Source organism: Pleurodeles waltl, chromosome 1_1 (genome assembly GCF_031143425.1).
Source record: "Pleurodeles waltl isolate 20211129_DDA chromosome 1_1, aPleWal1.hap1.20221129, whole genome shotgun sequence".
NCBI lineage: Eukaryota > Metazoa > Chordata > Amphibia > Caudata > Salamandridae > Pleurodeles > Pleurodeles waltl.
In genome coordinates, this window is record NC_090436.1 from 429800390 (window position 1) to 429823529 (window position 23140).

General features: G+C 44.3%; 1 protein-coding gene across 2 annotated transcripts in view; it reads right to left on the bottom strand.

Annotated features, from left to right (window-relative positions):
- The window catches only part of TNPO1 (transportin 1), a 1170250-nt gene that overhangs the window by 820554 nt on the left and 326556 nt on the right, over positions 1 to 23140 (bottom strand). For both annotated transcript variants that reach the window (XM_069224095.1, XM_069224102.1), the window contains exon 6: positions 22306 to 22387. In XM_069224095.1, coding sequence (XP_069080196.1) covers positions 22306 to 22387 — 82 coding nt within the window. The remainder of the gene's footprint in view (positions 1 to 22305; positions 22388 to 23140) is intronic.

Here is a 23140-nt window from a genome sequence, read left to right on the forward strand (position 1 = left end):
TTTCCTGTCCCCTGCTGTATGAAAATACGCTTTTGCGTATGGTCCACATCAGTTGCTTGTAGCTCTACCTCAAACCTATGCTTTTGCATTTGGGAGGTTAGCGAGTGCTCTTCTGTATAAGAGCCTGAAGCTGGGTCGCTTGCAGTTTGTTTCGGCACCGAAACCCTGTCTGCGTGTTTTTTCGGCTCCGAGGTGACTCTTTTCTTTTTCGGGGCCGAAACCTCTCGGCGTCGATCTTCTTCGGTGCCGCTGTCTCGGCGTCGAGCCGTGTCCACACCGGCATCTCGGTGTCGAGGCTTGTCTCCAGCACTTTCTCGGTCCCGAGAAGGCTGCGTGCCGGTGTCTCGACCGGAGTCGGACGATCTCGGCACTGTTTGGGCCTTTTTCGGTGCCGACGGTCGGTCACCGAATTTATGGGTGGAGCCATGGCCTGATGGCAGTGGCGTCCCCTGGGCCTTGTAAATCTTTCTCTGTGTGGTTTTCGACGTCTTACTCACGGTTTGTGTATCGTCGAATCCTTCGGAGTCCGATTCTTGGTTCGAGAAGGTACCTTCCTCTTCCTGCTCCTCGAACTCTCGGTGGGCTGTCGGCGCGGACGCCATCTGAAGTCTTCTGGCTCGACGGTCTCGGAGTGTCTTTCGGGACCGGAACGCACGACAGGCCTCACAGGTGTCTTCACTGTGCTCAGGTGACAGGCACAGGTTACAGACCAAGTGTTGGTCTGTATAGGGGTATTTATTGTGGCATTTGGGGCAGAAACGGAACGGGGTCCGTTCCATCGGCGTTCTTCAGCACGCGGTCGGGCCGACCAGGCCCCGACGGGGGATCGAAAAAACTACCCCGAAGGGCACCGGAGCTCTTCGATCTTCGATGCGGTGTTGAATCTAAGTACGCCGATCCCGAACGCAACAATACCGACGAAAATCTTCCGAAATTAGCTAATTTTCCGTTCCGAAACTCGGAGCGACAGGAACACGTCCGAACCCGATGGCGGAAAAAAAACAATCGAAGATGGAGTCGACGCCCATGCGCAATGGAGACAAAAGGAGGAGTCACTCGGTCCCGTGACTCGAAAGACTTCTTCGAAGAAAAACAACTTGTAACACTCCAGCCCAACACCAGATGGCGAGCTATTGCAAAACATGCGTATCTACAGCGACAGATGCCATCGAACATATCTTTATTTCTCTTCGTTATTTCCTCTGTGCACATATGCTGCATTGTGCGTCACACATACAAGCAGGAAATAGCCTCATAGGATGGTTTGTGTGTTTTAAAAAAAATATATATATCTCCCCCCTTGCATTGCATTACCAACCATCATGCAGGCATTACTTGGGTGGTGAATTGGCATTCTCATACATCCACCCATTTATTTTGTGTTCAATATACACAGTCTTCTTAAGGCAGGCGCACTAGCTTTCCTTGGATTGGGTCTGGAGATCCACTTCTCTTGAAAAAGATCAGGGTTATTCTCCATTTATGTCAGACAACATTCCAGTTAGTCCCCGCTAGTGATTTCCAGTCTTTGAAGTTCAATGATGGTATTGAGAAAGTCAAAGTGCCTTCGAACTGTGGCCTGTCAGTCAGAGCAAGCCCAGCATTGGCAGCCCAATATTCAGTCAATACCAACTCTTGCTGGAGTGGAGGTTCACAGTGCCCTGGCAGACGTCTGCGGCCCGGCAGTGAACAGAAGACTGCATGCTACAGTAGAGGTCGCAGATGTCCACAGGCTCACCCGCTTACGTGGTAAGCCTCCCTGAGTCTAGCTGTAGGTCTTGAGCCCTCCTCGATTGTTCAGTAGTTGAATCACTGCTCTTCCTCTGAGGGTAATGACTTGCCTCTCCTTCACATCTGCACGCCCCTCTCACTTCACCATGCCCTTCCACCCCACCGGAACACAGGGATTTTGACAGCAGACACAGGAAAACAGACCTTTCTGGTCACAGCACTGCACAGGGCAATGGCCCTCTTCTCAACAGAGCAATGTGCCAGGACAACAGCCCTCCATCACTGCAGCTGTCACCTGGCATACAGAGATCATGGGCAGCACACAGGTTTTTTGCATTCAGTTTTTACAAATCAGCCGCTAAATGGACAACTGTATTTCTCCCATTCCACACGAAAGAACAAAGTTTTATCTTTAATTCTGGGTGCATGAAGTTAGGGTGTGACTGGCAGGTAGAAGTCACATGAAAGTCAAATGCATCCTCTATTTGGCATAGATGACTCTTATTACAATATTCCAAGAAGGAGGGAGTGAGAAGTGATAGTTCTATCACCTAACCATTCAAAAACAACAGGAGGTAACCCTACAGTGCTTAGCCTATCTCGCCATACCAGCCTAGGGGATCTATGGTATCGAAAGGACTCTTACCCATTGGAATTCCAAGTGGCATGTTGCATTATAGAGTCCTTTATCCAGATACCTTTTGTATGTGGACAGGCTCAACTTTGTCACTGGCCGTGATGTCACTTGCACACAACCTAACTAGGTTAGTCCCCCCACTTCTTTTTTAGGACATGTGCCTTGGGTACTATGACCCCAAAAAATGTAACTACATGGTGATTATTTATGCAGCAGATTCCATTAAAAAATACAACATGAATTACACTTTAATATGTAATTTCTGAGAAAATAGCACATTGGACCTATAACTGATTTTCTTATGGGGAGAATAGCTATAATTAAGAAGTAATAGCACTACCCAAGTTATGTATTAGTCAATACATCTTTTCACTTTCTCCACTGATTTAATAATTTCAAAGCATGCAATGTGAAGAGATGAATGGCAAAATGAACAGATTAATATGAATAGGGACTGGAAAAGTACTTTACCTTGGATCAGTTGGATGGACACTGAAAGGAAATTGGGTTAAGAGGCTGGACATGATGGTTAAGAGTGGGCATGTGACACATTGCTATTAATCAACACATGGTTCTTTAGTTCAAAGTAAACTCTGGCAGACGTCTTAAGGTGTTTGAGGAAGATGGGATAGCTGTAATTAAGTAATGCCTGATATCCTTCACCCATTGGGGTTCAACTGGTGTGTTCGCACATAGCCTTCTGCATGCTCAAGACAATGGCAAAATGTGGATAACAAATGCATTGCCCATGCTTGATGAGCTGTTGCAGAATGAAAACAGCATTACATAGCTTTTCTACTTCTGGATTGGTTATGGAGCCAGACCTGGAATCAAAGTTTGAAAGTCTAGATGTTCTGGCATATTGCTCGATATTTAATAATAAACGTAGTATAGATAAAGCCAATTCACACACTGTATACGAAATCCAGCATACAGGACTAAAGTTTTAACCTCCTAGAGGTTCCATTTATGGATAAGTCCCTACTGAACCTCGTACCAATATGGAGAAAATAATTTAAAATACTGGCCAGACACGGGCTAATTCTCAGGGGGAAGATGCTATGATCTCAACAAGTGTTCACCCTAGGACTCAAAGGCATTGCTGGATTGCAAAAACGAAGGGTTATTGGTGCATAATATCTGGCCATGACGGGTGTGTGTGTGTGTGTGTGTGTGTGTGTATGTATATGAAAGATGTCACTTACTCAGTGTACATTGGTTTGTGGTGTAGTGCTGCAGATTCACATGCTGCACATATATCGCCATCTAGCGTTGGGCTCTGGGTGTTACAAGTTTTTTTTTTCTTCAAAGAAGCTTTTTCAAGTCACGGGATCGAGTGATTCCTCCAATTAATAGTGCACATGGGCATCGACTCCTTTCTTAGATTGTTTTCCTGCAGGAGGGTGAAGTAAGGAGTAAAGAATTGTGTGTTTAGTAAATGTGTGAGGTGTGGGCCATGTGGCTGCTTTGCATATGACTGCCATTGGTATATTTCCCAAAAATGCCATTGAAGCTCCTTTCTTTCTAGTTGAATGTGCTTTAGACATTACGAATAGTTGCCTTTTAGCTTTAAGATAGCTGCTCTGGATACACTTTACTATCCATCTGGCCAATCCTTCTTTGGAAATGGGATTACCCTTATGAGGTCGTCGGAAAGCCACAAAAAGTTGTTGAGATTCTTTAAAGTCTTTTGTCTACATAGTACATGAGAGCTCTTTTAAGATCAATAGTGTGGAGAGTTCTTTCAGCAACTGAATCTGGCTCTGGAAAGAAGGCTGGCAATTCACTAACTGATTAATGTGAAATGGTGAAACGACTTTGGGTAAAAATGTTGGATTTGTTCTAAGTACTATTTTGTGTTTGTGTACTTGGAAGAAGGGTTCTTCTGAAGTGAATGCTTGAATTTCACGTACTCTTCTTAAGGAAGTAATTGCTACTAGGAAAGCTACCTTCCATGAGAGAAACTGAAGGGCGCAAGAATGCATGGGCTCAAAAGGTGGACCCATAAATCTCGTGAGCACAATATTAAGATTTTATGCAGTAGCTGGTGGAACTGTAGGTGGAAGAACTCTGTTACGACCTTCCATAAAAGCTTTTATGAAAGGAATTCTAAACAGAGAGGTATGTTGTCTGTTTTGGAGGTAGGCTGCTACTGCTGTTAAATTAATTTTAATAGATTAATATGCCAGATTTGCTTTTGGTAAGTGAAGCAAATAACATACAATAACCTGTACTGATGCTTTAAGTGGATCAATGTTTTTAGGGTGGAAGTAATATACAAAACGTTTCCATTTATTTGCGTAACACTGCCTGGTTGTAGGTTTACGTGCTTGTTTTAGAATGTCCATACGTTCTGGTGGAAGCTGTAGATATCAAAATTCTATAACCTCAGGAGCCAAATCGCCAGGTTGAGCATACTGGGATTGGGATGCCTGATCTGCCCCTTATTTTGTGTCAATAGGTCTGGCCTGTTGGGAGCTTAGGATGTGGTACTACTGACTGATCAAATAATGTTGTGTACCCATGTTGACGTGCCCATGTGGGAGCTATGAGTATCATGGTCAAAGAAGTGTGACTGATTTTATTGATTAGAAACTGAATTAATGGGAGAGGGGGGAAACGTGTAAGCAACTAATCCATAGAGCATTGCCCTTGGATAGAGGATGTGGGTATCTGGACGTGAAATTTTGGCATTTTGCTTTGCTTGTTGCAAAAGGGTCTATGTTTGGTGTTCCCCACATCTGAAAGTAATGTTGAATTACTTATGGGTGAATCTTTCATTCATGTATTTGTTGCTGCGTCCTACTTAAGAGATCTGCTAACTGGGTGTGTGTCCCTAGGATGTACTCCGCTAGCAGGTTAATGTGATTGTGAATTGCCCATTTCCAAATTGTTTGTGCTAGTAGTGACAACTGGAATAAGTGCATCCTCTCCCTCCGTTTTTGCAGATAATACATTGCTGTCATGTTGTCTGTCCTTATTAAGATTGTTTTGTGAACAATCTGTGGTTGAAATGCTTTTATGGCTAAGAACACTGCTAGCAATTCGAAGTAGTTTAAATGGTAAGTTTGGTGGACTGAGTCCTATTCTCCCTGTATTAAAAGATTGTTGAGATGGGCTCCCCAATCTGTCATTGATGCATCTGTGGTAATTATGGTCTGTGGCCCAGGGTCCTGAAACGGGCCCCCTTTTGATAAGTTGGTGTGATTCCACCATTGCAGAGAATTGTAAGTCTGGTGGTCTAACAACACTAGATCCTGTAATTGACCATGTGCCTGAGACCATTGTTGTGAGAGACACTGTTGTAGTGGTCTCATCTTTAGACCTTACTGTGTAGGTTTGATTAACTTGAAATTAGGATATGAGATTGTGAAACACTTGGATTAGTTGTGGATTTGGGTAGGCTAATGCTGACGGAGTGTTCAGAATTGGTCCCAGATATGGATGAATTTGTGCTGGCGGAAAGTTATATTCCTGGTAACTGATTGTGAACCCTTACCTTTGTAGGTTATCTACTGAGTACTGGGTATGCTGTTGACAGTTTTGAATGGTGCTGGCTTTTATTAGCCAGTCGTCCGTATATGAGAAGACATGTTTGTGTTGTCTTCTGAGGTATGACACAACTACTGCTAGACAGTTTGTGAATCCCCTTGGTGCTGTTGTTACTCCAAAGGGTAGTACTTTTAAATGGTAGTGCTTGCCTGCTATTACAAATCTCAAGTACTTACGGTGTGCTGGGTGTACAGGAATGTGGAAGTAGGCATTCTTTAAATCTGATGCTGTCATGTAGTCTTGTTTTTGTAACAAGGGAGTGACATCCTGCAGAGTGATCATGTGGAAATGTTCTGACAGGATATACTGATTTAGAGATCTGAGATCGAGAATAGGTGTGAGAGTTCCATCCTTTTTTTTGGTATAAGGAAATATAGAGACTATACCCCTGTACCTGGTTGACTGATGGGAAACATCTCTATTGCACCTTTGTGTAGAAGATATTCTACCTCTTGTTTCAACAGAGCAATGTGTTAGAGGGAAAGCCGGTGTGATCTGGGTGGAATGTTTGGTGGAGTGGAGATGAGTTCTAGGCAATAACCATTGTGGATAATTGACAGTACCCATTGATCTGTTGTAATTTGTTGCCAGCGAGGATGGAAATATTGCAGTCTTCCTCCCACAGGAGATGCTTGCTGTTTGGGAATGCAGGGGAAGTCGCTGCTTCGACGAGGTAGAAGCACCTCTTGCGGCAGGGGATTTACCTCTGGATCTAAAATTGTGTTCTCTATATGAGCCCCTGAAAGATCCTCTGGGTGAATATTGTTCTCCCTGTTTTAGCTGGGACGTAGAGGCATCTGAAACTTGTGGTTTAAAACCTCCTCAAAATTGAGGTTTGCGAAAGGAGCCCTGAAAAGGTGTTGTATAAAGGGCACCCATGGCTTTTGCTGTTTCAGAGTCCTTTGTTAATTTTTCAATGGCTGTGTCCACTTCCGGTCCAAATAGTTGCTGCTGTTAAGGACCGCTTGTATTTCAGGCTTAAAGCCGGAGGACCTCAACCAAGCATGTCTTCTAATAGTAATGCCAGTGTTTATGCCTCTAGCTGTTGTGGCAGCCGCGTCTAATGCTGACCTGATCTGGTTACTAGCAATGGCTTGTCCCTCTTCCACTACCTGAGTGCCCTTTTCTGGTGTTCTTTTGGGCGGTATTGCAGGAACTCCTGCATCTCATCCCAATGTGCCCTGTCGTATCTAGCTAAAAGGGCTTGTGAATTGGCAATAGGCAGGTGATTCGCAGCCTGGGTTGCCACCCTTTTGCCTGCTGCATTGAATTTGCGGCTTTATCAGTGGGAGGAGCGTCCCCTGTGGACTGGCTGTTAGCACGTTTTCTGGCTGCACTGACTGAAATGGAGTCTGGTGGTAACTGTTGGGAAATGAAAACTGGATCTGTTGGTGCCGGTTTATATTTGTCTATTCTAGGTGTAAACAACGTGGCTTTGACTGGCTATTTAAAAATTTCATCTGCGTGTTTGAGCATACCAGGCAGCAATGGCAAGCATTGGTATTATTTGTGCGTTGAGGAAAGAGTAATAAAAAGAAAATCCTCTTCCAATGGCTCAGAGTGCATCTGCACACTATGATATGCGGCTGCCCTAGAAATGACCTGGTTATATGCTGTGGTAACCTGGGGTGGAGATAGTCTTGTGGGATACAACTCATGATCATTGGGTGGGATTGATCAGTCATACATGTCCCATGGATCCATGTTATAAGTACTATCACCCATATAGTCCCCATGTGAAGAAGCATGAGATTGTGTGGGTGAAGTTGGTGGTGGTGAGGTAGGAGTTGGTGGAAAAGAGGAAAGATAAAGCGAATGTGGAGCGGAAAGCTAAATAGTCTTTGGCTTTTCCTTATCCTCAAATATTTTCGCTGGTGAAGGTCCAGCATCCAAACTCTCCTGGAATGCTAATTTCCTCTTTGTTACTGGAGGAGGACAGGCAATAATCTTTGCAGTCTCTATCTGGATTTGAATCCTCCTCTGTTTCTGGTCCATGACCAAGAATGGGTCTAATGTCCGACTCATCCCCCTCTTGTTCTGAAGATGAAGCATGTTTTCTGCTTTTTCGAGAATGATCCAAAAGTTTGGTGGCAGTATGCTCCGTACTGGCCGAAAAAGCAGTTTGAGTAATTGGAAAAAGGTTTTTCAGCTCCGAAGATGGGCTTCGATGTCTCGGCTCCAAAGAGGAGCTTGGATGTTTTGGTTCCGATGTTCTTGGAAGCCAACTCCGTTTGCAAGTGGAAGCCTCCATTTTGGACCTCAAAACAGGCATGGCAGTCTGTTGCTGGGGGTGAGTTTTGCCTTCTTTGGCGCCGAACCCGAGAGTCGGTCGACAAGCTCATGTTTTCGGGTAGAACCATGCATGGCTAACAAGCAGTGTTGTCCCCAAGGCCTTGTGTAGTCTTTTAGTCTGGTGGGTAGGGGCTGGTGTACTCATGTACTGTGCTGCAGGGTAAACTTTGCTGTCCTCCTCTGAATCTTGAGTCAGAATCTCAAATGGAGACTGCCGTTTGAGCCTGTTCTTCACCAAGGATGTCGGGCACGGGCTCTGTGCATTTTTACGCCATCTCCAACCGCCTGCTCTCTGATCTCGTAATGCCTTCTTTGATCGAAAAGACCGACACACCTCGCAGCTTTCTTCTCGTGGTCTGGAGAAAGGCAGAGGTTACACACCGAATGCTGGTCAGTGTAGGGGAAACTTGGCATGGCACAGAGGACAGAATCAGAATGGAGTTCGATCCATGAGCCTGTGACGCAGTAGGCCCAAAGAGGCCCCAGAAGGGCACGGGCGACCGAAAGAGCGTTCAATCGATCCCAACACTACAAGAGGATCGAGTGTAGTGGGAAACCGCGATCAAAACTATACCGACGGTAAGATAAAAGATAGAGAAGTTCAGATGGCACCAAACTGAAAGTACTGCAGCAAGAGGAAACACATCCGAACCAGATGGCAGGGAAAAAAAAAGGTAAAAACAAAGGAGTCGATGCCCATGCGCATTGTTACCGTGAGGAGTCACTTCATCCTGTGACTCGAAAAAAGCCTCTTCGAAGAAAAACTTGTAACACTCTGAGCCCAACACTAGATGGCGATATATGCACAGCATGTTCATCTGCGGCTACACATGCCATAGAACATATCTGTCCGTGGCATGTTCCGCTGCAGATTCACATGCTATGCACAGGTCCTGCCATCTAGTGTTGGGCTTGGAGTGTTACAAGTTGTTTTTCTTCGAAGAAGTCTTTTCGAGTCACAGGACCAAGTGACTCCTCCATTACGGCTCCATTGCGCATGGGCCTCGACTCCATCTTAGATTGTTTTCCCACAGAAGGTAAGGTAGGAGTGGTAGAGCGTACAGAAAGAGATGTCCATGCAATGGAATAGAGATATATATATATACATATGTACAAATTTGAATGCAACTTAAACGGCTACAGGCTCCCGGGCAGGAGGGAGGGCAAATGTGAATGTGCAGCGGAACATGCTACGAACAGATGTACACTGGGTAAGTGACATTTTCCGTTCGATGGCATGTGTAGCTGCAGATACACATGCGATGCATAGACTACAAAGCAGTTCTCCTCCAATAAGTGGTGGTTAGCCTGTAGGAGTTGAAGTTGTTTGAAATAGTGTTCCTACTACAGCCTGTCCTACTGTGGCTTGTTCTGTTGCTAACACATCTACACAGTAATGCTTGGTAAATGTATGAGGTGTTGACAAAGTGGCTGCTTTACAGATTCCTGTCATTGGTATATTTCCTAGAAATGCCATTGTTGCTCCTTTCTTCCTAGTGGAATGTGCTTTTGGTGTTACTAATAGCTGTCTTTTAGCCTTTAGGTAACAGGTTTGGATGCACTTTACTATCCATCTGGCTATGCCTTGTTTTGAGATAGGATTACCAGTATGGGGTTTTTGGAATGCAACAAACAGCTGTTTAGTCTTTCTGAATGATTTTGTTCTGTCAATGTAATACATTAAAGCTCTTAATATCTAATGTATGGAGTGCTCTTTCTGCTACGGAGTCTGGCTGTGGGAAGAAGACTGGAAGTTCCACTGTTAGATTTAAATGAAACGGTGAGATGACTTTTGGGTAGGAATGTTGGGCTTGTGCGAAGTACAACCTTATGTTTGTGTACTTGTATAAAGGGTTGTTCAATAGTGAATGCTTGTATTTCACTAACTCTTCGTAATGAAGTGATTGCCACGAGGTATGCTACTTTCCATGTTAGAAATTGAATTTGACACGAATGCCTGGGTTCAAACGGTGGACCCATGAGTCGTGCGAGTACAATTTTAAGATTCCATGAAGGTACTGGTGGTGTTCTTGGAGGTATGATACGTTTTAGACCCTCCATGAAGGCTTTGATGACAGGCACTCGAAAAAGAGGCTTGTTTTGTATATTTTGTAAATAAGCTGAAATAGCTGTGAGATGTATTTTAATGGATGAAAAAGCTAATTTTGCTTTCTGTAGATGGAGAAAATAACTTACAATGTCCTGTATGGATGTGGCAAGGGGTGTTGTGTTTGGATTGGCAGTAAAAAACAAACCTTTTCCATTTGTTTGCATACCACTGCCTGGTAGTGGGTTTTCTTGCTTGTTTGACCACTTCCATACATTCTGGTGGGAGGTGTAGATATCCAAACTCTAAGATTTCAGGAGCCAGATTGCTAGATGGAGTATTGCTGGACTGGGGTGACTGATTTGTTGTTGGTTTTATGTCAACAGGTCTGGCCTGTTTGGTAGTTTGATGTGTGGTACTAGTGACAGGTCTAACAATGTTGTGTACCCTGGTTGACGTGCCCACGTTACTGCTATAAGTATGAGTTTGAGTCGGTTTTGACGCAGTTTGTTGACCAGAAATGGAATGAGGGGGAAAAGCATAAGCAAATATCCCTGACCTGTTGATCCATAGAGCATTGCCCTTGGATCGAGGGTGTGGGTACCTGGACGCAAAGTTTTGGCATTTTGTGTTGTGGTTGGTAGCGAATAGATCTAGGTCTGGTGTTCCCCACTGGCGAAAGTATTTGTGAAGCACTTGGGGGTGAATTTCCCATTCGTGTGTTTGCTGATGATCCCAGCTGAGGCCGTCTGCTAATTGATTGTGAATCCCTGGAATATACTGAGCTACAGGGTGAATGTTGTTGTGAATTGCCCAATGCCAATTTTTTTGTGCTAGAAGGCAAAGTTGTGATGAGTGGATTCCTCCTGGTTTGTTCAAGTAGTACATTGTGGTCATATTGTCTGTTTTGATGAGAATGTGTTTGTGAACAAGAAGAGGTTGAAAAGCTTTTAGTGCTAGGAATGCTGCTAGCAGTTCTAAGTGATTTATGTGAAGTTGTTTTTGTTTGGTATCCCATTGTCCCTGAATGTTGTGATTGTTGAGATGTGCTCCCCATCCAATCATTGATGCATCTGTTGTAATAATGGCGTGAGGCAGAGGGTCTTGAAATGGCCGCCCTTTATTTAAATTTGTGGAATTCCACCACTGAAGCGAGATGTGTGTTTGGCGGTCTATCAACACTAGATCTTGAAGACGACCATGTGTCTGCGACCATTGTTTTGCAAGTCACTGTTGTAAGGGCCGCACGTTTAATCTTGCGTTTGGGACAATGGCGATGCATGATGCGATCATGCCCAACAGTTTCATGACAAATTTGACTGTGTACTTTTGGTTTGGCTGTACTTTTGGCAATATGTTATGGAACGATTGTACCCTTTGTGGACTTGGGCTTGCAAGTGCTCTTTGGGTGTTTATTGTGGCTCCTAAATACTGCTGAATTTTTGCTGGTTGTAGGTGCGATTTTTGGTAGTTTATTGAGAACTCTAGTGTGTGTAGGGTGTTTATTACATAACGTGTATGATATTGGCACTGTTTTTGACTGTTAGCTTTTATTAGCCAGTCGTCGAGTTATGGAAAGACATGGATATGTTGTCTTCTTATGTATACTGCGACTACGGCAAGGCATTTTGTATATACTCTGGGAGCTGTTGTTATCCCGAAAGGTAACACTTTGAACTGGTAATGTTTTCCTTGTATTACTAATCTGAGATATTTTCTGTGCGCTGGAAGGATGGGTATGTGAAAATACGCATCTTTTAGATCCAGTGTTGCCATAAAATCTTGCTGTTGTAACAGTGGGACTACATCCTGTAGTGTTACCAAGTGAAAGTGTCCTGATCGGATGTAGAGATTGAGATTTCTGAATGGGAAAGAGGAAATACAGGGAGTAAACCCCTGTTCCTTTTTGATGATGTGGCACAAGCTCTATTGCTTGTTTGAGTAATAGTGCCTGTACCTCTGTTTGCAACATTGAAATGTGTTGAGATGAGAGTTTGTGTGGTTTTGGGGGAATATCTGGAGGAGTCTGTGTGAACTCTTTGCAGTAACCAAGTTGGATAATGGATAAGACCCAATTGTCTGTTGTGATTGGTAACCAGTGGGTTTGGAACTTTTGTAGTCTTCCTCCCACAGGGGAAGTGTGGTGAGGGAAGATGTGGATGAAGTCACTGTTTGGTATGCGTGGGTTGCTTTGAGGGCTGATATTTTCCTCTAGATCTGGGAAATTGTCCTCTGTAGGTTCCCCGAAACCCTCTTTGGTATTGTGTCTGGTAAGAGGGTTTGGATTGGGAGGTAGATGGCTCAGATGGTTGGGGTCTAAAGCCTCCCCTATATTGAGGCTTTCGAAATGAGCCTCTGTATTGAGTTGAATACAGTGACCCCATAGCTTTGGCAGTGTCGGCGTCTTTTTTCATTTGGTCAATGGCTGTATCAACCTGTGTGCCAAATAGTTGTTGTTGGTTAAAAGGCATGGTCAAAACAGCCTGCTGAATTTCAGGTTTAAAGCCTGACAACCTAAGCCATGTGTGACGCCTAATGGCGACAGCCGTATTAATGGTTCTTGCGGTTGTGTCTGCGGAGTCTAACCCTGAATTGATCTGATTGTTGGTAATTGCCTGTCCCTCCTCTACTGCCTGCTGGGCTCTCTTTTGTTGGTCCTTGGGGAGATGCTGGATAATGTCCTTTATCTCATACCAGTGGGCCCTGTCGTATCTGGCCATTAGTGCCTGCGAATTGGCTATACACCATTGATTAGCTGCCAGTGATGCCAACCTTTTACCGGCAGCATACATTTTTTTTGCTTTCCTGGAGGGGGTGCGTCCCCAAAAGACTGGGAGTTAGCCCCCTTCCTTGCTACGCTGACCACTATGGAATCTGGGGGTAGCTGTTGGGTAATAAAAACCGGGTCTGAAAGCGGTGGCTTATATTTCTTTTCTACCCTTGGAGTAATAGCTCTTGCTTTAACTGGTTCCTGGAAGATTTGATGTGCATGTTTTAACATGCTAGGAAGCATGGGTAGACTCTGGTAGGTGGCGTGAGTTGAGGACGACGTCTTAAATAAAAAGTCATCCTCAAGAGGTTCTCTGTGCATGGTTACGTTGTGAAATGCCACTGCCCTGGTGAGAACCTGTGTATATGAGGTGCTATCCTATGGGGGTGACGGCTTTGATGGATAGCACTCTGGACTATTATCTGAAATGGGATCATCATAAAGGTCCCATGGGTCAGTGTCATCCTGGTGTGACTGTGCAGGCGAGGGGACAGTTAGGTGAGGAGACTGGTGAGGTGAAAATTGAGGAGGCGGATGTTCTTTGTCTTGGTTTCGGCACTTTAGCCGGTGGCTGATCAGTGTCCAAATGTCCATGAAAGGCCAGTTTCCTCTTTGTTTTGAGAGGAGGTGCAGTGAGGATTTTGCCAGTGTTATTATGAATTTGTATTCTGGCCTGTTTCTCGTCAAAATCCTCCATTTGCGTAAGTTCTTCCGCAAATTTATGGCTTTCTTTTAATTGCTTGGAAAGTCCATGCTCCTTTGTATATGTGTGCTTTTCAGCTCAGAAGCCGGCTTCTTCGAGATCGAAAGGCCTGAAGTACTTGTTGGCCTCGGCTCCGAGAGTAACTTTCGGGGCTTCGACTCAATGGGTTGGTGCTTGATAATTTCGGAGTCTGTGCCTCGGCTCGAGTCCGGAGGCTTTGTTGTTGTTGTGGCCTTTCTCGTGCCGAAGATGTTGCTTGGTCACCGGTAGTTTTCTTATGGGCGGTCTTCTGGCAGTGGCGTCCCCGAGGCCTTGTATTTGGGCTTGGATTGGGTCAGGGCACGCGTACTCATGTGCTGGCCTGCTGTTATCAGTCAGTCGTTGTCAGACTCGTGCTCGGAGTCAGACCCCCGAACGGAGACTGTGGTGTGGATCATCTCCACCTCTTCTGTGTCGAGGCGTTCAGTGCTTCTGGACGCCTTCTCTAACCTTCGCGCTCTTCGGTCTGATCTGCAGGCCTCCCAAGTATCCTCTCGGTGGTCTGGAGATAGACACAGGTTACAAACTAGAGGTTGGTCCGTGTAAGGATACTTGGCGTGGCACCGAGGGCAGAATTTAAATGGGGTCCGGTCCATGAGGCTTCGACAAGACTTTTGGTCAGGCCGACCAGGCCCAAGTTGGGCGCGTGTGCCCCGAAGGGCAAGTAGAGATCTGTTTCCGCCGGTACCAAGGTGTCGATGATAGATGTTACTCGATCGAAAACAAAACCGACGAATTTAGAGAGTTTGTAATATTTTTCCGACTCGAACAATCGGAGTGTAAAGAAACACGTCCGCACCCGATGGCAGAAAGAAAATCTAAGATGGAGTCGATGCCCATGCGCAATGGAGCCGAAAAGGAGGAGTCACTCGGACCTGTAACTCGAAAAGACTTCTTCGAAGAAAAACTTGTAACACTCAGAGCCCAACATTAGATGGCAGGATCTGTGCATAGCATGTGTATCTGCAGCTACACATGCCATCAAACATATATATGAAAAATGTCACTTACCCAGTGTACATCTGTTCGTGGCATGAGACGTTGCAGATTCACATGCTGTGCATTATCCTACCATTTAGTGTTGGGCTCGGAGTGTTACAAGTTGTTTTTCTTCAAAGAAGTCTTTTCGAGTCACAGGACCGAGTGACTCCTCCCTTTCGGTTCCATTGCGAATGGGCGTGGAATCCATCTTAGATTGTTTTCCCCGCAGAGGGTGAGGTAGGAGTTGTGAGTATACTAGAGGTGCCCATACAATGGAGTAGTAATGTATGTACCTAATGTCTATTAAAATAATATTTATTTACATATTTACAATTTTCATGCAACTAAAAACGGCTACAGGCCACCGGGGAGGTGGGAGGGCGCATGTGAATCTGCAGCGTCTCATGCCACAAACAGATGTACACTGGGTAAGTGACATTTTCCGTTCAGTGGCATGTGTAGCTGCAGATACACATGCTGTGCATAGACTACAAAACCGTAATCTCCCCAAAAAGCAGTGGTTTAGCCTGTAGGAGTTGAAGTTGTCTGAAATAATGTTCTTAATACAGCCTGTCCTACTGTGGCTTGTTGTATTGCTAACACGTCTACACAGTAATGCTTAGTAAATGTATTTCTGTAATTTATGTCATTGGTATATTCCCAAGAAAAGCCATTGTGGCCCTTCTTTCTAGTGGAATGTGCTCTTGGTGTAATAGGTAATTCTCTTTTTGCTTTAATGTAGCAAGTTTGAATGCATTTAACTATCCATCTGGCAATGCCTTGTTTGGATATAGGGTTACCTGCATGAGGTTTTTGGAAAGCTACAAACAATTGTTTTGTTTTACGAAATTGTTTCGTTCTGTCAATGTAATACATTAATGCTCTTTTTATGTCTAATGTATGCAAGGCCCTTTCAGCTACTGAGTCTGTGGAAAGAAGACTGGGAGTTCCACAGTTTGGTTTAGATGGAATGGTGATATGACCTTTGGTAAGAATTTTGGATTTGTACGGAGAACCACTTTATGTTTAGGTATTTGTATAAAGGGTTCTTGAATAGTAAATGCTTGTATTTCACTCACTCTAAGTGATGTGATAGCTATTAAAAAGGCTACTTTCCAAGTCAGATATTGGATTTGACAAGAATGCATGGGTTCGAACGGTGGCCCCATGAGTCGTGTTAATACAATATTAAGGTTCCACAAAGGTACTGGTGGTGTCCTTGGGGGTATGATTCTTTTTAGTCCCTCCATAAATGCTTTAATGACAGATTCTAAAAAGTGATATTGTATGTGTAATCTGCAGATAGGCAGATATTGCAGTGAGATGGATTTTAATGGAAGAGAATGCTAGATTAGACTTTTGTAAGTGTAATAAATAGCTTACAATGTCCTTTGTGGAGGCATGTAGTGGTTGAATTTGATTAGTGTAGCAGTAGCAAACAAATCTTTTCCATTTGTTTGCCTAACAATGTCTTGTTGTAGGTTCTCTCGCTTGTTTAATGACCTCCATACACTCTTGTGTAAGATTTAAATGTCCGAATTCTAAGAATTCAGGAGCCAGATTGCTAGATTGAGCGATGCTGGATTCGGGTGTCTGATCTGTTGTTTGTGTTGTGTTAACAGATCTGGTCTGTTTGGTAGTTTGATGTGGGGTACTACTGATAAGTCCAACAGTGTTGTGTACCACGGTTGGCGAGCCCAGGTTGGTGCTATGAGTATTAGTTTTGTAGTGTGGTCATTTTTATGTATTTTTGCGTGTTTGCTTCTGGCGTTAGGCCTTTGCGCACTTTGCCCTGGATGTATTTTATTCCTTGCTTGCAGCACAGAGCCTCTGTGCACTTTGCTCTAAATGCATTTTATTCAGCTTCGTACTGTTATTTTTCAAATAGCCAGTTCTACGGTCTTGTTTTATTTTTGATATCACACTGTTTAACCTACTTCAGCACTGGAGTTCTCAATAACACATTCTTGCTCACTCTGTGCTTCAGTCAAGGATACAGTCTGGTACATTGCCGATAGACGTGGTAGGAGTTTAGTCTCTGGATACATTCTTGCGTAGGGACGTTTTGTGATCACACTGACATGTTAGTTATAAAAACACTTCCTTGTCCTAATACAAGAGAGAGGGAGATTCCGACCAGGGAACCACAACTAGACGCTGACTGCCTTGTTGCAGATGCTGAACCAGATCACAGGCCTTTGCTCAGGTATGAGGGTTGATGTCTTCCCAGGGAATCTGAAAGGCAAGTTAGTAGCTTAACATGCTGTGCTCGAAATATAAAATACTTAGAGAGAATAGAACCTATTAACACCATGATAGCGTTGTTCTTATGTTTCACTCTCATCGTGACTATTTCAATCCTACTGTGTTGTATGGTTCTGGTTATTGCGGCTCACGCCTTAATATCTAAAATGCAGTCGTTTTATTAAAAACAATATATAAAACTTAAACTGCCTATGTCATTTGTATATGAGATCATATTGTAAATGAGAGAGCTGGTTGGGACCCGAGTGACCACGACTTCCCTGAGAAGTACTAAAGATGTCATGCGCTCGGCTGACCAATCATCCCTCCCCCTTGGGAGAGATGAGGCACTGCTAGTTAGCCGGAGCAAAACCGGACTGAGGGTGACAGAGGTCCTTCCAAGTGGGTCAGACTCAGTCCCCCACACCAGGAGCGATCCTGCTACCTAGAAATCCAGTAGTCTCATTTAGGACAATGAGAGCCCACGCAACAGTTTGAGTTTGTTTTGGCTTCGTTTGTTGACCAGATAAGGAATGAGTGGGAGATGGGGAAAAGCATAAGCAAATATCCCTGACCAGCTGATCCATAGAGCATTGCCCTTGGACTGAGGGTGTGGGTACCTGGACACGAAGTTTTGGCATTTTGAGTTTTCTTTTGTTGCAAATAGGTCTATGTTTGGTGTTCCCCAGCAATGGAAGTGACCCTGAAGGATGTGGGGATGTATTTTCCATTCGTGAGTTTGCTGGTGATCTCGACTGAGATTGTCAGCTAACTGATTCTGAATGCCTGGTATGTATTGGGCTATTAGGCGAATGTGGTTGTGAATTGCCCAATGCCAAATCCTTTGTGCTAAGAGGCACAGTTGTGACGAGTGTGTTCCCCCCCCCCCCTTGTTTGATGAGATAGTACATTGTTGTCATGTTGTCTGTCTTGACAAGAATGTGTTTGTGGGCTATTAGTGGTTGAAACGCTTTTAATGCTAGAAATACCGCTAGCAGTTCCAAGTGATTTATGTGAAGTAGTTTTTGTTGATTGTTCCATTGACCCTGTATGCTGTGATTGTTGAGGTGTGCTCCCACCCAACCATGGAAGCATCTGTTGTGATAATAGGTTGAGGCACTGGGTCTTGGAATGGCCGCCCTTAGTTTAAATTTATAGGGTTCCACCATTGAAGCGAGGAGTGTGTTTGGCGGTCTATCAACACTAGATCTTGAAGTTGACCCTGTGCTTGTGTCCACTGTTTTGTTAGGCACTGTTGTAAGGGCCGCATGTGTAATCTTGCATTTGGGACAATGGCTATGCATGAGGACATCATGCCTAGTAGTTTCATTACAAAGTGTATCGTGTAGTGTTTGTTTGGTTGTATGCTTGATCTTACATTTTGGAACGATTGGACTCTTTGTGGACTTGGAGTGGCAATTGCCCTTTGTGTGTTAAGTGTTGCTCCCAAGTATTGTTCTATTTGGGATGGTTGCAGATGAGATTTTGGGTAATTTATAGAGAACCCTGGTTTGTGTAGAGTTTCTATGACGTATTGCGTGTGAAATTGACATTGTTGTTGAGTGTTGGCTTTTATTTGCCAGTCGTCCAAATATGGGAATACGTGCATGTGCTGTCTCCTTATGTGAGCGTCTGCTACTGCTAGGCATTTCGTGAATACTCTGGGGGCTGTTATTCCGAACGGTAGCACTTTGAATTGATAGTGTTTGCCTTGCATTACAAACCTTAGGTATTTTCTGTGAGATTGATGGATGGGTATGTGGAAATACGCATCCTTGAGATCCAGTGTTGTCATGTATTCCTTCTTTTTTAGTAAGGGAACTACGTCTTGAAGTGTAACCATGTGGAAATGATCTGATTTGATGAAGAGATTCAGTGTTCTGAGATCTAAGATAGGTCTTAACGTTTTGTCCTTTTTTGGAATCAGGAATTTTAGTGAGTAGACGCCTGTTCCTTTTTGGTGACTGGGTACGAGCTCTATTGCTCGTTTTTGTAGCAGTGCTTGGACCTCTATTTGTAATAGGTCTAAGTGTTGCTGAGACAGTCTGTGCGTTTTGGGTGGCACATCTGGAGGGAATGTTGTGAATTCTATGCAATAACCATGTTGGATAATTGATAGGACCCATGCGTCTGTGGTAATGTGTGTCCAGTTTTGGTAGTATGTGGTTAGCCTCCCCCCCCCACTGGTGACAAGTGTTGGGGTAGTGTGACATTGAAGTCACTGCTTGGTCTGGCTTGGTTTGGCTGGTTGGAATTTTCCCCTTCCTTTTGGGAATTGTCCTCTATAGGAACCACAAAACCCTCCCCTTTGGTATTGTGATTGATAGGTGGGTCTGGTTTGAGGGGTAGAAGGTTCAGATGTTTGTTGCCGAAACCCCCCTCTGAATTGTGGTTTCCTAAAGGTGCCTCTGACTTGTGGGGAATAGAGTGCACCCATGGCTTTGGCCGTGTCTGTGTCTTTTTTCATTTTTTCAATGGCTGTATCGACTTCCGGCCCAAACAACTGTTGTTGATTAAACGGCATATTTAACACGGCTTGTTGAATCTCTGGCTTGAATCCAGAACTTCACAGCCATGCATGTCTGCGAATAGTTACAGCTGTGTTGACAGTCCGTGCTGCTGTGTCTGCAGAGTCTAGTGCGGACCTTATCTGTTTGTTAGATATGGCCTGTCCCTCTTCCACTACTTGCTGGGCACGTTTTTGGTGTTCCTTGGGCAAGTGCTGTATGATGTCTTGCATCTCGTCCCAGTGTGCCCTGTCATAGCGTGCAAGTAGGGCTTGTGAATTCGCAATTCGCCATTGATTGGCTGCTTGTGATGCCACTCGCTTGCCTGCAGCGTCGAATTTCCGACTTTCTTTGTCAGGTGGTGGAGCATCTCCTGACGATTGAGAGTGAACTTTTCCTTGCTGCCCCTACAACCACTGAGTCCGGTGTGAGCTCCTGTGTTATGAACACTGGATCTGTTGGGGGTGTTTTGTACTTTTTTTCAACTCTAGGTGTGATAGCTCTTCCCTTTACAGGCTCCTGGAAGACCTGTTGCGCGTGCTGGAGCATGCCCGGGAGCATTGGCAGACTTTGATAGGATGCGTGGGTGGATGCCAGAGTGTTAAAAAGGAAGTCATCCTCCACTTGCTCAGTGTGCATTGCTACGTTGTGAAACATAGCTGCCCTGGATAGTACCTGCGTATATGCAGTACTGTCTTCTGGTGGTGACGGCTTGGTTGGATAACATTCTGGGCTGTTATCCGATACTGGTGGATCATATAAATCCCATGCATCAGCATCATCCTGGGTCATCCCAGTATGTGTGGATGACTGCATTATAGGTGTTCCCACTGGTGACAATTGTGGTGAGTGCAGTGGGGATGGTTGTGGTGAGACCATTGGTGGTGGTGATTTGTCTCTAACCACTTTGGCCTTTGGTTGCATTTCTGTTTCCTGAAATGCAAGCTTCCTTTTCGATTTGAGTGGAGGTAACGTCTGAATCTTACCAGTTTCTTTTTGGATATGTAACCTCCGTTGTGTATGGTCAGGTTCTTCCATACCTAACTCTTGCTCAAATCGATGTCTTTCCTTGAGTTGCATGGAAAGTCCTTGCTTTTCTGTATAAGAGCTTCTTTTCGGCACCAAAGTTTCTGCTGTTATAGTATTTTTTGGTTCCAAGGAGATTTTTCGGGGTTTGGTCGATTCGATCACTCGGTGTCGAAATCGTTCGGTGCCGGATTCTCGACCGGAGTCGGAAATCTTCGGCAACTCCTTGGCCTTTTTCGGTGCCGATGTTTGGTCACCTTCCTTTCAGTGGGTTGAGCTATGGCCTGCTGGCGGTGGCGTCCCCATGGCCTTAAGTGTTTTGGTGTGACCCTGAGTTTGGGACGGGCAGGTTCACTCACGGTTCGTTGCACCGTCGAGGGTCGTTCACTTTCGAATTCACCGAGTCCGTCTCTGGGATGGAGATACTTTCCTCCTCTTCGACGTTGAGCTATTCTTTCGCTTTCTATACCATTTGCAGTCTTCTTGCGCATCGATCTCTCAAGGTCTTTTTCGATCGAAACGCTCGGCAAGCTTCACAAGTATCCTCTCTGTGTTCGGGTAACAAACACAGATTACAGACCCGGTGCTGGTCTGTATAAGGATACTTTGCGTGACACTTAGGACAGAAACGGAAGGGGGTCCGGTCCATTAGTCTGGGCCAACGGGTGTGGTCGGGCCGACCAGGCCTCGGTGAAGAGTGGAAGCCCCGAAGGGCCGACGAAGCGGTCTTGATGTCGGTGCCGATACACTAACACTAACCCGGTACCGAGAGATAACAATACCGTCGAATTTTCAATACTTTAGCTAACTTTCCCGATTCGAAATACGGAGCGAAGAGGAACACGTCCGAACCCGATGGCGGAAAGAAAACAATCTAAGATGGAGTTGACGCCCATGCGCAATGGAGACGAAAGGGAGGAGTCACTCGGTCCTGTGACTCAAAAAGACTTCTTCGAAGAAAAAACAACTTGTAACACTCCGAGCCCAACACTAGATGGCAGGATTATGCACAGCATGTGTATCTGCAGCTACACATGCCACCGAACACACATATATATATATACACACACACACATACTACATACATACATAAATACATACACACGTTCTGAGACAGCAACAGAATTCAAATGTAATTAAAATATGTTCCCTTGGTTAGATAACTTTAGCTGAAAATACGAAAAAGGCGTAGCTATGGACAATAGTGCAACTAGCCCTTTCTGGTGAAATATAGGAAAGCTCCTTATTGGGTTTGCACTGAAACAGTTGTGCATTGAAATGTACTTTAGGATGTGTCATGGGAGAGGGACATGATGGAAAACGCTGAAGTGGAGAATCGCATCATCCTTTATAGACTGCAGGGGAATAATCACCGGTAATGCATGGCAAATGCATCTACATGCACTAAAACCTGTTGACAGATTTGCATTGAAGAGGTCTCTGGGATCTTAATTTAATGATACCTATTGATACGAAAGGGTGGCATGGAATAGGGTTGCCTTAGTCGTTTGAAGTAAATGCAGGTTATTGGTATGGAAAATGTTAGGAAAATATTTTGGAGGGAAAAAAATAAAGCATTTTAATAAAAAGATGCACCTTTGGGCCTTACTAAATGGATTATTTTAAGTTAAACACTGGTCAAAAATGTACAAAAAATAAAATAAACCGGACATGTGGAGGGGAAAACAGGAAAGGCTCAACAAAAAAATATATCCATTACATGTTTTCCAAACTTGTCCACAAAACTACAAACATTTTAATATGGGCATTACTTACTTCAATAAAGGAATCCACATGCAACATGAGAGCTTGTGTCCTACTGATTATGAACTGATTCACACAGGCAACGGCATGAGACCTAGAAGTAAACAGATATAAGACTATCATTTTGTGAGCATGTACATTTCAGAGTCAATGACTTTCACATGTTAATAAACACTTTATACTTTTGCACAGAGCAAATGTCCGGATTTAACAATTTACAGGATAGCCTATGGGATCCAAGCAAGTACCAATCAAATACAGGCAGTGATGTTGGAAGTGTGTAGTCAACTTAATTTCCATCCCAACTCCAACAATTCAGTGATTACAGGATGGAACACCTAAAAAGAAAAAAATACTTACCTTCAGTAATGCGCCAGGAAGTCATGTGGACCAAGTGGGCAAAATGATCCTCCCTGCGTACTTGTGAAACAATACAGTGGTGGCTCATGAAAGTATGGGCAGATGCCCACACAGCTGCCTGGCAAATATCCAAAACCCTAACACCCAGAGCTACAGCTATGGTGGAGCCTTTTAACAGGTGGACTGAGCCCTAAATCTCTCCGATGAGTCCATTCTTAACCAAGGCATGATATAGTTTAATGCAATGGACAATCTCTCTCGATAATACCCATTTGTGACTCACATTTCCTTTCTTTGCACTGGTCAAACCAAGAAACAATCTTCCATACCAAAGCAGTATCTAAAGTTGGGGAGTCTGAGGAGTGAGCTTTACATCAAGAACTCATGTAAAATGGAGTGGGTGAAATGGCCCCCTGCAGATTTGAGAATCAAGAAGTTAATGCCTAGCAAAGGTGCAGATAGATGCATATGTAGAAATCTGGCAGAT